General features: G+C 50.8%; 1 protein-coding gene across 7 annotated transcripts in view; it reads right to left on the bottom strand.

Annotated features, from left to right (window-relative positions):
* The window catches only part of Emid1 (EMI domain containing 1), a 47895-nt gene that overhangs the window by 18020 nt on the left and 16366 nt on the right, over window positions 1-13509 (bottom strand). For all 7 annotated transcript variants that reach the window (XR_015738592.1, XM_087909125.1, XM_087909126.1 and 4 more), the window contains exons 4-12: window positions 11867-11944; window positions 10802-10863; window positions 8613-8733; window positions 8161-8244; window positions 7076-7222; window positions 5848-5946; window positions 5655-5707; window positions 5246-5308; window positions 5100-5144 (exon numbers count right to left, since the gene is read on the bottom strand). Coding sequence is in view for 6 of the 7 variants with exons in the window: in XM_087909125.1 (XP_087765251.1) it covers window positions 5100-5144; window positions 5246-5308; window positions 5655-5707; window positions 5848-5946; window positions 7076-7222; window positions 8161-8244; window positions 8613-8733; window positions 10802-10863; window positions 11867-11944 (752 nt within the window). In the remaining variant the exon portion in view is untranslated. The remainder of the gene's footprint in view (window positions 1-5099; window positions 5145-5245; window positions 5309-5654; window positions 5708-5847; window positions 5947-7075; window positions 7223-8160; window positions 8245-8612; window positions 8734-10801; window positions 10864-11866; window positions 11945-13509) is intronic.

Below are 13509 nucleotides of genomic sequence, written 5' to 3'. Positions count from 1 at the left end.
TAGCCTGGTGACCTCTGTGAAGTCTGTGTGGCTGAGACCTTCTGGTACCAGACTGTTTTCCAGGTCCGTTTTCATAGACTTGTGTTTTCAGTCAATCTACAAAACCTACTTTACAGAAGGTGCCACAGGTACTTCACAAAGGGTTTCTATGTAGTCACGTGTGTATTTAGCTTCCTTTGTGTGCTTTGCTGTGGACATGGGATTGAGTTCCCCATCCCCAGATAGTTTTCACCAGGTTGTGCAGTGTTTAAATACACCTAAAATAAGCAACTCCCAGGGTGTGAACCAGCACCGGCTACTGTTGCACAGAGCCGCCTTTCTGCCTCCTGTGGCTTGTGGCTCCACTGCCCGTGAAGGCTTCAGAGAGTCCACACAATTCCCCACGTACACTGTTACTATACCTGTTTACAGATGACCAGAAGAAATATGAAGAAAGACAAAACTGCACAGATCCAGGAATCTTAAGGAGCCCAGAGTAGGTGAGACACAAGAATACTATACCATTTACCATACCATACCATACCATACCATACCATACCATACCATACCACACCACACCACACCATACCATACCTAGCCACATCACTGCCACATCTACTGAGAACTAAGGCTAAAGAGAAATGTTAAAAGCCAAAGGGCCACACACACACACACACACACACACACACACACACACAGAGGGTGGGGAAGAGAGCGAGAAGAATAGTGACAACTGGGGGCTGGAGAGATGGCTCAGAGGTTAAGAGCATCGCCTGCTCTTCCAAAGGTCCTGAGTTCAATTCCCAGCAACCACATGGTGGCTCACAACCATCTGTAATGAGGTCTGGTGCCCTCTTCTGGCCTGCAGGCACACACACAAACAGAATATTGTATACATAATAAATAAAAAAAAAAAGAATAGTGACAACTAATTTATTGTGAGAAACTATATAAGCAAAAAGGTCATAGAGCAATCACTACCTTTAAAATGGTACAAGATGATAATTTTATATCCAGTAAAAATGTCTTTTACAATAAAACAACAATAAAGAGTACCTTAACCAGGCATAGTGATGCACGCCATTAATCTCAGCACTCCGGAGGGAGAAGGAGGTGGATGTCTATGAGTTCAAAGACAGCCTTGTCTACATAGTGAGTTCCAGGGCAGCCAGATATAGAGAGACCTGTAAAGTATCTTACTATTGATTGATTTTTTTTTTGAGACAAGATTTCTCTGTGGCTTTGGAACCTGTCCTGGAACTCCCTCTGTGTCTGGCCTTGAACTCAGGGAGATTTGACTGTCTCTGTCTCCTGAGTGCTGGGATTAAAGAAGCTACCACTGCCCGATGGTTTTTTTAAATTCTTGTTGATGAATGCTTTCCTTGCATGTATGTTTGTGCACCAGGCCCATGCAGTGCCCATGGAGCCCAGGAGTTGGCACCAGATGGTTGTGAGCCACCAAGTGACACTGGGAACCAAGTCCAGAGCCTATGCAAGACCAACAGCAAAGCGCAGGTGTTCCTAACCACTGAGCCATCTCCCCAGTCTCGGTTTTTGTTTGTTTGTTTGTTTGTTTGCTTGTTCTTAATTCTATTTTTATTTTATGTTCTTTGGTGTTTTGCCTGCATGTGTATCTGTGTGAGGGTGTCAGATCCCCTGGAACTGGAGTTACAGACAGTTGTGAGCTGCCATGTGGGTGCTGGGAATTGAACCCGGGTCCTCTGGAAGAGCAGCCAGTGCTCATAATCATTGAACCATCTCTTCAGTCCCTGTTTGCTTTTTTCTTTTTTTTCCTTTTTGGTTTTTTGAGACAGGGTTTCTCTGTAGCTTTGGGGCCTGTCCTGGAACTAGCTCTAGTAGACCAGGCTGGCCTTGAGCTCATAGATCTCTGCCTGCCTCTGCCTCCCAAGTAAAGGCTTGCACTATATAACCACCCAGCTTGTTTGCTTTTCTAACATTTTTTTAAAGATTTTTTTTTTAATGTGTTGGTGTCTGTGTGAGGGTGTCAGGTCCCTTAGAACTGAGGTTACAGACAGTTGTGAGCAGCCATGTGGTGGCTGGGAATTGAACCAAGTTTCTGGAAGAGCAGTCAATACTCTTAACCTCTGAGCCGCCAACTCTCCAGCCCCACCTATTTGTTTTTTTAATATAGGGTTTGTAGCCTAGGGTAGCCTGGAACTTACTTTATAGACCAAGATGGTCTTTTGAACCTTTGGCCTCAGCCTCCCATGCATTGGGAATATAGCTATGTGCCAGCATGCCTAGCTTTCTAATTTATTATTAATTAATTAATTAGTTAGCTAGTTATTGCAATGGTTTGAACTCAGGGCCAGACAAGAGCTCTAACACTGAACAACACACCCATCCCCTAAAAATAGTTTTAGCTAAGTTTAGAAAAGCTAAGGGATGTTCTTTAGGCTAACAGGAAATGCTATCAGTAGTATATGGTTTGGTTTTCATCTTCAGCGTGGGAACACAGTGCATCCATCAGACTGGCCTGTGGCGTGTCTGAGGGGTATGCTGACGGCTAACAGGGCCCAGTCCACCGGGGGCAGTGCCACTCCTGAGCAAGTGCTCTAGGTTATATAAGAAAGCTGGCTTGAGCACGTCCCAGTGTAACCAAGCCAGTAGGCCATATTCCGTCATGCCCTCTGCTCTAGCTCCTGCCTCCAGCTTGCACCCCAGCTTCCCTCAGTGACGGACTGCAACCTGTAAGCCAAACGAACCTTCTCTCTTCTCCAGGCTGCTTTTGGTTATGACGTGTATCACAGCAGGAGAAAGCTAACTAGGACAGACAGAACTCTGGATCTACAGAAAAGTACAGCATTAGAAAGGACATAGCATCAGCAAACTGAAAAGACTACAGCCATCCCTCTGCATTCACATGGAATTCGTTCTCCTGTGGGTACTAAGACCAACAGGCACTCAAATCCCCCAGTAAATTAGTTTTGTATGCGACCTGCAGGTGGAGAGAAGAGTTCATCTGCTCTAGATTCTTTACGCCAACGTATCGTATACTGTATCATCAGCCGTACCCTTGCCACTGTACAGCTTAAGAACTGGTACGAGGGGACTGGAGAGATGGCTCAGAGGTTAAGAGCACTGACTGCTCTTCCAGAGGTCCTGAGTTCAATTCCCAGTAACCACATGGTGGCTCACAGCCATCTGTACTGAGATCTGGTGCCCTCTTCTGGTCTGCAGCATATATGTAGGGAAAACGCTGTATACATAAATAAATAAATTTAAAAAAAAAAAAAAACTGGTACGAGCTGAGCCTGACGGCGCCGGTGAGGAATCCCTGCTATTCAAAGGGCTGAGGCAGTAAGATCAAAGCTCTTGAACCTGGGCTTGCGTGAGCAATTTAGTCAGACCCAGTCTCAAAATGGGGGTAGAGTAGGGGCTGGAGAGATGGCTCAGTGGTTAAGAGCACTTGCTACTCTTCCAGAGGACCCGGGTTCAGGTCTCTGTACCCATGTTGGGTGGCTCAGACCACCTCAATCTCCAGGACATAGGACACCCTCTTCTGGCCTCCAAGGACCCCACCACCAGCAGTGGTAAGCGCTCACATGTATATACATAAAAATAAATATAAATCTTACTAAAAAGATGGCTCGGGATGTAGCTCAGTGATAAGGCTGCTTGCCTGGCATGTGCAAGGCTCTGAATTTGATCTCCAGGAACCAGAAAAAATGAATAATGATTTTAAAAATCTGTACATGGTCAATATGGGTTCAGGATATTGAGGGTTTTTTTTTGTAATATTTTCAAACCATAATTTTTCAAACCATAGCTGCAGAATGTGCAGAGTTTAAATTTGTGTCTTTTTTTTTTTTCAAGACAAGGGTTCTCTGTGTAGCCTTGATTGTCCTGGAACTCTCTCTGTAGACCAGGCTGGCCTCGAACTCACAGAGATCCACCTGCCTCTGTTTCCTGAGGGATTAAAGGCATGTGCCATCACTGCCTGGCTATCTTATTTTTTTTAATGCTAACTGACTTTAAAGTGATGATGATGCCAATGACGCTGATGACATGGGCCTGAGGATGTATGTAGCTTCATGATAGATACCTGCTGACGAAGCTGCTCAATGCCCTGGGGTCAATTCTCAGCACTCTCAAAAAAGTGTTGTGGGGCTTATAAGGAAAGGAGAAGAGTACAGAGCAGTGACAGCACAGGAAAAGGATGAGACGAGGACCGCACACACTGAGAGCACCTACACCAGGGTGGGACGCACACTCACAGTGGGTGTAATACTGAGGCATTATGTAATTCATGTAAAATGTGATGAAGGAAGGACAGTGTTGTTCTCAGCAACTATGATCAAACCAACATAAACAGGGCTCTCTATCCTGAGGGAGGCAAGTGAGTCTGCGGCTCAGAAGCCGAGCAGTGACTAACGGCAAAGGAAGACAAGGAGAGGAGCAGAAGAAGGGAGCAGATGAACAGATACCAGCTGTGGACGGTGGCTTAAGCAGAACTCTGTCGATAGTTACGCAGATGACGAAAACATCAATGAGCTAAATGGCAGACTCTGAAAACTGCAAGACTCATGTTATTTACAAGAGATGTACTTTAAATGCATTGGCACCAACATGCAGAGACAGCAAGCATTACAGCAGTGGTGTGGTGACTCTAACAGACAACAGACCAGAACTCAAGATGAGTATTCTAGAGATGAAAGTATTAATTTCACAAAGGCAAAGGCAGCGCTGAAATCCTAAACATGTATCTGCTTAATGATAAGGATTCAAAACATGTAAAGCAAAAATTGGCTACATTAAGGAGAGAAATAGACAAATCTACATTCAGAGATGGAAAAGGAAAGAGAAATATAAGTCGGGTGGTGGTGGCGCACGCCTTTAATCTCAGTCTCAAAAAAAAAAAAAAGAGAAGAGGAGAAGAGAAGAGAGAGAAATACAGAGCCAAAGAATCATGCAGAGAAAGAAATGGGTATAGAGCCACAGACAGACAGACTGAAAAGGACAGATGATGGGTCCCAGCAATGGGCAGCAACTGATGGAAGGAGCTCTGAATCCCAAAGGGGGAGGCAGGTGCTCCGGGTTCAGGAGCCTGGGATGATGGGATTCTGGAGGGATGGGTAGGGGGAGAATGCATCACTTACCGGCAACCCCATTAACCCTTGGGGGCCAGGTTCCCCAGGCAGCCCCTATATAAGAGGAGAAACAGAATTAAGTTAGCTGATGGCAGCTATCATCTAGGACACCGCGGATTTCCTAGAATCCCCCACTGAGGTCACAGTGTACTCACTCTCTCGCCTTTCTCTCCTGGGTGGCCAGAGGGTCCTTTGGGTCCAGAAGAGCCCGGGGTTCCCTGAACAACAAGACAGGGCCTGAGTCTTGTGCTGGGGTAGGTAGGACAGGGGAGACAGGAGAAGGGGACAGAGGAAATGGGAAGGGAAGCCCCAGCTTGGCTGAGGCCTCATAGCATGCCCAGTACACAGCAGGCAGGTCAGACAACCCCACCCCATGTGCCGGCTGCAGCCTGAAGACCCCCCCTTTCCTCCGCCTCAAGGGATAATAGTGCTTCTTGTTGGATGAACTGAGTTAAGAAGATTTATAGCAAGCACTTTGCATATCAAAGTACGCACTGAAGGGCTGGGTGAACAGCCGGGAGAATGGAGTTACGCATGGATGATAGAACCTGGATAATGACTTACCATGTGTCCAGGACTCCCAGGGGCACCCGTGGGGCCAGGAAGTCCGGGAGGACCTAGATAAAGCAGGGTGTCTTCAGGAACAGAATGAACCACAAGGCTAGGGATGTCCCCACTGACTGCCATCTGATAATAGCCAGAGCCCTGCTCCTTTCTACCAACCCCTACCCTTACCCCAGGCCTGGATTCAACTTACCCATGGGCCCTGGGGGGCCGGGAGGGCCTGGGGGTCCAGTGGGTCCTTGGGGCCAGTGGCTGCTGGTCTCAGTGAAGGTGTTAGACAGTAATGAATCTCCTGGCGGAAGAAAGATAGCAAGTGAGCGGAGCTGGGGAGTGGGCCAGCCATTTCCTGTCACTTCTGCCACATTGGCTCTGACTGCCCTTCAGGACAGCCTGCAGCACGGACGGGACGGGGTCACCAGTACCTGCTGCCAGGTACAGAGAGGAAGGGAACCTGGGTTCTAACCCTACCACAGTCTGGTTAGCGACATCCAGGACTCTCTCCTTTGCTGACCCCGTACAGTTACATGCTGAAAGAGAGAGTGGAAGCTGCCTTTTACCAACTGTCTACTGTGTTTCAGGCTTCTGTGCATCGAGGATCATGAGGCTCCATAAGGCTGGCACTGTTGCCTACACACGATAGAAACAAGGACACTGAGGCTAGGAGCAAAGACAAAGACGGTGAGATGGAGCAGTGACGAAGAGAGAGAACGAATAAGGAATGCCAAAGACGGAGCAGGGCGGTGTGGCGCACGCCTTTAATCCCAGCACTCGGGAGGCAGAGGCAGGCGGATCTCTGTGAGTTCTAGGTCATCCTGGCCTACAGAGTGAGTTCCAGGACAGCAGGGCTATGCAGAGAAACCTTGTCTTAAAAAAATAATAATAAGGAGAAGCAGCTGATGAAGTTGAAATTGTCACTGTGCGCTCTACTTGCTCCAACCTCTGGCAGCACCTCTGGCCGCATGCAGGTAGTTCAGGCCAGGCTACCTGCAGGAGATGCCTGGGTTCCATGCTGGTATTCAGTTGGGGGAGGGGCTGGAGCCATCCTGTGCAACTGGCCCAGGGCTATGACATTGGGAGCTCAGAGTTTGAATCTTGAGTTAGGCCTGGAGTTTCCTGGCACCCTGAGGGGCTCGACTGCAGCCAGCTCTGAGGCATGGGGAGGGCCTAATGCCAGGCGGTTCTGAGCAGGTGGGTCTGAACCACTCCTCATCTCCCCAGTGTGTGAACACGGCATGTGATTCTTCCCTGGCCTCAGTGTCCTTCCTTGGTGAACATAGATTGGCAGTACCTGCTAAGCAGGGTGACAACTGGGCAAGTCCAGCATGCAGGTGACACAGGATGGACAGCCACAGGTACCACGGTTATGGCCGCTTCACATTCGGTTACCCCACCTCAACCCCGGGAACCCCAGGGGGACTTACCATTCAGGGAGATATGGGCATGGGGTGGTCCAACAGGGGCTGGGGGGCCTGGGGGCCCAGGAGGTCCTGGAGGTCCCGGAGGACCCATGTCTCCAGGGATGCCTGCAGCTCCTGTCTGGCCAGGGCGCCCTGGGGGTCCCTGTGGACCTGCAGTTAAGAACAGGAATGAATGGGCATATGGGAGGCGGGATAAAGATGTGTGGGGTAGTGGGGTACGCAGGCCTGCCCTCTTCATTCATCTGTTACAGGGACAAACACAGCACCGCTCCCTTTGTCCCAGTCAGGCTGTCCTGGGCTCCCTTCTGAAGGGCTTCCAGACCTCCCAGTGTCCTCCAAAGAATCCTGGTCAGAGGAGCCAGGCACTGTTGTTTCTCATCTGCCTAGCTATCCCCTACTCTGGAGGCAAAGACTGGGCCAGTTCCACCCAGTACCCAGTTCAGGGTCTGCTGAACAGAGTGCATGAGCCAAGTGGACCCAGACAGTTTCACATCCCAGGAACGAACAGGCACCACTGCAGGGCTGGTGAGCAGAGTCCAGGTAAGAGGCCAGGGCCTGACTGGGAGTTCCCAGAGGACACTGCAATTCCAGTGCTAGGTATACCCAGGAGAACAGAGCAATTTTTATCGTTCACAAAAAATGTATCCTCAGTGCTCATAGTAGTATTATGTAGAGCAGTCAAAACTAGAAATCATATGCCCATTAGCTAATGAATGAATAAATAAAACATTAAGAAAGAGGACCAGGCCTGTCCACTTTGACGATGGCAATGAAAGCATCCTCTAGTCCCCCTGGCAGGAGGGATGCCTACAGAAGTTGGAGAGAGTCAGCCGTGGGGGCACACGCCTTTACTCCTACCATTTGGGAAGCCAAGAAAGGTGGATTTCTGAGTTCAAGTTCAGCCTGGTCTACATAGCAAGCTCCAGGCCAGCCAAAGGGCATAATGAGACCCTGTCTTAAACCACAAAAAACAACAACAAATAATAACAAACAAACAAACAAAAAAAAACCCCCCAAAATTTCCAACCAACCAACCAATACAATACAATACAAAAAGAAGCTTGGGAGTCAGCCCCATGGGCACTCACCTGGGGGGCCTCTCGTCCTCACTGGGTCCTGACTGTCTCCCTTGGGGCCAGTGGGCCCAGGCAGCTCCCAAGGACCAACTCTGTCTGCAGAGAAAAGACCATGAAGCAGCTCTGTGGTTGTATTTGACCCGACCCCGTCCTGGTCCCTCAGGCAGACCCTACTATCTTGAGGTAGCTATGCACCCCCTCCCATTCCCACTAGGTCCTAGTAAACCCTGGGCTGAGCAGTTAGGCAGGGGTCAGCATCCCTGCTGGACCTGGGAGGGAAGATCCCAGGTCTCCCTCCCTGAACTGGGACTGTTTGCTTCCCAGACTCCAGCGTTCAGGAATCCCCAGGGACTTCCAGTCATGGCCACTGGGGAGCTGGGAAAACCAGTGCCCTGAGGGTCAGAGGGGGCATTTTCTTCACCTAAACTATCACATGGGGGTATATACCCTGCTGTACCCCTTACCCTGCAGGTCTCCATCTCCAGGGCTGCCCTGGGCAGCTGGGGAACCCCAAAGCAGGGCAGAGTCCTTAGGAGTAGCTGGGACTGAGGACACCGTCCGCTCTGTGACACTCAGAGCAGCTACCTGTGGGGGCAGACAGAGATGGGTGGGTGCCAGGAACTCACGAGGGACAGTCCAACCTTGGCCTTGGGGGTCAGGAGGCCCAAGCTGTGAGTGGAGACCTTGGGCTCATAGGGGCCCAGAATGTCATCAGAAGTGTCACACGTCATAATATGCCCTGGGGAACAATCATTCCGTCCTACTTCTGCCACCCACATTGAGCTCCGGAATCATGGGATCTGCTGGCCATAATAGTATGCTGCTTCTGTTAATGTTCCACAGGGGGTTGGGAGGAGCTGTGTGCGTGTGTGCATGTGTGTGTGTGTGTGTGTGTGTGTGTGTGTGTGTGCATGCTGAAGATTGGCACACTGCCTCCCGCATGCCCAGCAAGTGCTGTACCACTGAGATTTTGCAGGGGAAACTGGGAGGGTCTGATCCCCTCCCCACCCACATTAGGACCTAGGACAAAGAAGATTCTGCAAATATGCCAAGCTCCTGACCAAGGGTCAGGAAAAGAAGAAATGACCACTGGTGGTGGGTCTGTGCTCACAGCGGGTGGTTTGTAATTATGTAACATTTCCTCCTGCCATGATCTGGCTTCCAGATTTCCCTATGACAGCTAACACTTTACTAAACTTCTCCACATCTGATCAGGATAAGTTCCCAGAGGAGGGCCATAACAGAGAAAAAACAGTGCATATCCATGCACGTCCAGAAACCCTGGAAGAAAAAGATGATTAAAACGTGGTAGCTGCCAGGCAGTGGTGGCTCACACCTTTAATCCCAGCACTTGGGAGGCAGAGGCAGGCAGATCTCTGAGAGTCTGAAGCCATTCTGGTCTACAGAGCAAGTTCCAAGACAGCCAGGGCTACACAGAGAAACAGTGTCTTGAAAAACCAAGGAAAGGGCTGGAGAGATGGCTCAGTGGTTAAGAGCACTGGCTGCCCTTCCAGAGGACCCAGGTTCAATTCCCAGCACCCACATGGCAGCTCACACCTGTCTGTAACTCCTGTTTCAGGGGATCTAACGCCCTCACATAGACATGCAGGCAGAATACCAATATACATGAAATAAAAAATAAATAAATTAGAAAAAAAGTGGTAGTTTAGGGCCAGTGAGGTGGTTCAGCTGGGAAAAGTTCCTACAGCCAACCTCAATTCCCAGGACCCACACAGTAGAAGAAAAGAGCACCCCCAAATTGTCCTTTGCCCTACACATACACACACACACATGCACATACACACACAACGGCACTCTGACATGCCCACTAAACACAAATAAATAAGTATAATTTTCTAAAAAGGTGGCAGCTTATCTGTAATCCCAGTTGCTAAGGAGGTAGAGACAGTAGGATCTATAGTTCAAGACCAGCCTGCACCACACAGTAATACCCTGTGGGGACTTAAAGAAAATGGCCCCCAAAGGGCTGGCAAGGTGACTCAGTGAGTAAAGTCCTGCCACTGACTTGATGGACCCACAGGTTAGATGGAGAGAACCCCACATATACACAATAAACAAACAAACAAACACACACATGATTTAAAAAGATAGGTGGGTCTCTAATAGGAGTCCAGCCTGGTCTATACAGGGAGTTCCAGGCCAGCCAGGGCTACAGGGTAAGATCCTGTCTCAGAAGCTGCCGGTTTTCTCTCTGGGACACAGGCAGTCTCTGTAAATGGTTTTCTGGCACGTACTCCAGATTTCTGAGCTTTCCTGACCCTGTGTTTACTGTCTTCATTTTGTAACCTTAAAACCCTTCTTGAGATAACCTGAGATATGTAATGGGCATTTTCATTGATGTATATGGTGTGGAGGGGCAGGATGAAGGACACAGGTGAGAGGCAGGAGGGGCTGGCATTGTGCTTGGGGACGTGCCTTGGTTTATCTGCCTGGAACTGGGTCTCCCGCAGAGATGGTATGCCAGGCTGTAGCACCGGGCAGTAGCTTCATGGCGAGGGCAACCGAGGAGCAGAGGGCAAAGAGCTGGAGGGACATCAGGCAGGGCAGGACCTGGCCCTGCGCCAGGTCCAGGAAGGAGTGGGGGAGGCCAAGGTCTCCAAGGCCCAGGGCAAGAGGGGGGCTGCTCACCCACCTTGGCCTCCAGCACCTTCAGTCTCTCGGTCAGCTCAGACACTTTGCTGCAGTTGAGACAACCTGTGGGGAGGGGAAGGCTGGGGCTAAGGCTAGAGATCCAGGTCCCCTTAGGGGCCTCACCCTTAGGGGAGAAAGGTACCTAACCATCCTAATCCACGGGGGAGCAGTGTGGGGCTGGGCTGCAGAGTCACCAAAGAACCCCTTGGTGTTCTTTCTATTCGAGAAGCCTTCAGAATGGAACAATTCTCTCAGCACAGGCTCTGGGGCCCTGGGTCTGGTGGTCTCAGCATCCAAATGGCCAACACCAAAGCCAGAGGCAGGAAATCCTATTGTTTCCTACTGGGTGGAGGGCTACCAGCTCTGGGGATCAACAGACCACAGTCGGGATGCTACTGGCCTCACAGGTACTGCTGTCTGGCTGTCACAGAGCCACACTCCAGCCTCTCTGGCCATTGGTTTTTTTGTTTTTTTTTTTCTTTTCATGAAGCCTGCACAACAAACTGGCTGCTCCAGTCCTCACTGAGGTCCTGTTTGTTACACAAATGCCAAACAGGAGGAACTGAGTTTGTGACAAGGAGCAATGAGTGTCCAATACAGTAACCCACACAGCTCAGAGCAGCCAGAGCAGCCAGGCCCGGCGCTGCCCACTCCTGGCTATGGCACCTTGGACAGGGCAAGGTACCACTTGACTCTCCGTGTCCTGCTCAGGAGAGTAGACTGAACAAGGTCATCTGGGCGCCGTGGGCAGCTGTGAAGTTTGAAAGCATCTGGCTGAAGACTCAGGCTCCCCAGTACAGAGAGGACACTGGTGAGTTGGGCTATAACTACAAAAACCCAGGGTCACAAGTCTCAGGGTAGCTGACCCAATTCAGACTCCCTTCTAGGAACACCGTCCGCCTCAAGGCTCCCTGTCCGGGGTTTGAGGTAAAGTAGTGTTACCCTTGATCCTCTACTGCAGGACCCAGTAGACTTCTGGGGACAATCACCACACTCCCCTGGGTCTGCCCTGGTCTCCTCCAGCCCCCACGAGGGAGAAGTCCCCACGAGGCTGCCCCAGACCTACCTGAGAACGCTGTGGGCCGCACGGCCATCCGTCGCATGCTGCTGCCTGACCATGTGGGCTCCAGGAAGCCAGCGGAGCCTGCAATGGAGGGACGGTGGGCTAAGAGTTTGCTGACCTGACCTGAGCTAGCCTTGCTCCATTAGAAGGCCCATCACGCTGCTGTTGTTCCAGCAGCGATCTCTGCTCCCCTTCAGGCACGGAGAAGCACAGGGAGGTGGGGTAATTTCCCTGGGTCACACAGCAATAAGGAGGCAGGACCTAACAGGTGGACGGGTTGGTGGGCTGGTGAGAGGGGTTGGCTGTCTGTGGGGGCCACACATAAGCTGAAGGTTCCCCCAGGGACCCAGTATACGACAGAGTTGAGAGGGTAGAACTAACAGACAAGCCCAGCTCCCGGTTCCTGTGTGATCTGCCCTCTCTGACCTCCTCTTTGCTCCCATCTGTAAAACACAGCAGCCTCTGTTCTTGTTCCACAAGGCCAGGAGGGAGTGACGTGTGCAAAGGGTCTGCCGTACATATACAGGGCTCAGGTACACAGTAGGTGCTCAATAAATGATTGCGCGGTTGCTGTGCTTGCTCTCCAGACCCCACTTAGTAAGAAAAGACCGAAGTGATATGTTTTAAATAAAAGCCAGGGAGAGGCTGGCTGCCCATTCCAGGAGTCTACACGGTCCACACCCAGGAGGATTATCCAGCCTGGCTGGTCTGGTTTCTTGGGCCTGGGTTTCCATACAGCTGGAGGGACAGGCTAGCCAAGCCAAGGGCGGAAGGCGCAGCTGGAGGGCTCTCCAGCCGACAGCGCTAACTGCCCTCCTCAGCCCCCTGTGCCTGCCTTTTAAGGCCATGAAGTGTCATCCTGGGGGGGAGACAAAACCCAAATAAGGCACAAGCCTGGCTGTTTGGACATGGGCTGTGGGTTGAGGCAGGGAATGAGAGGCGCCGGCAATCCAAACCAGACGGGTCTCTCTGGCCAGCCCCCAGCAGGGAGGCTGCCTGGCTCTGCTGTGTGCACATGCGAATTTTTGCTCAGGCTGGGCAACTTCCTTAAGAGTCCCAGGGACCTGCAACTTGCTCAGGTACAGGAGGTAAGCGCCTTCTGCAGGACACAGGAGTGGGGGTTTGCAGTCCAAGTCAGTGGCAAAGATGGAAGTGCCTGAAGAGAGCAGATTCCACTGTGAAGCAGGCCAGTGCTTCACAGGCACCGTGAAGTGCCCAGTGCATTGCAAAGCTCAGCACAGTTCTCAAAGAGGCAGTCACGGCAGTTAACTTGCGTTTAGTGAGTGCTTGTGAGTGCGTGTGTGCGCGCGCACATACACACACACATGTGCACACACACATGCACGCACACACACACGTGTGCATCCATTCTTGCACATCCCAAGCACTCCACATATGTCTTGTTTTGATTTTACCACCGCAAACTGGGACCATATGGTTCTAACAGATGGGAAATCAGGCATCCTCTTCTGGTCCCAGGAGCAGTCAAGTGGATGTGTGAAACTGGGGAAACCGAGGCAGAGGAATGAAGTGACTTACTCATGGTCCTCCCTCTGTTCTTCAGTTCACGACCAAACCCAAGCAGGGACTGTCTGCATGTCCACCTGGCGGGAAGGCTAGCATCCAGCAGGGGACGAGCCCTTCTG

The sequence above is a fragment of the Myodes glareolus genome, chromosome 8 (assembly GCF_982192425.1).
Source record: "Myodes glareolus chromosome 8, mMyoGla1.1, whole genome shotgun sequence".
Classification (NCBI taxonomy): domain Eukaryota; kingdom Metazoa; phylum Chordata; class Mammalia; order Rodentia; family Cricetidae; genus Myodes; species Myodes glareolus.
Note: the sequence above shows the minus strand (reverse complement) of the source record. Positions and strands in the feature narration are given on the sequence as shown.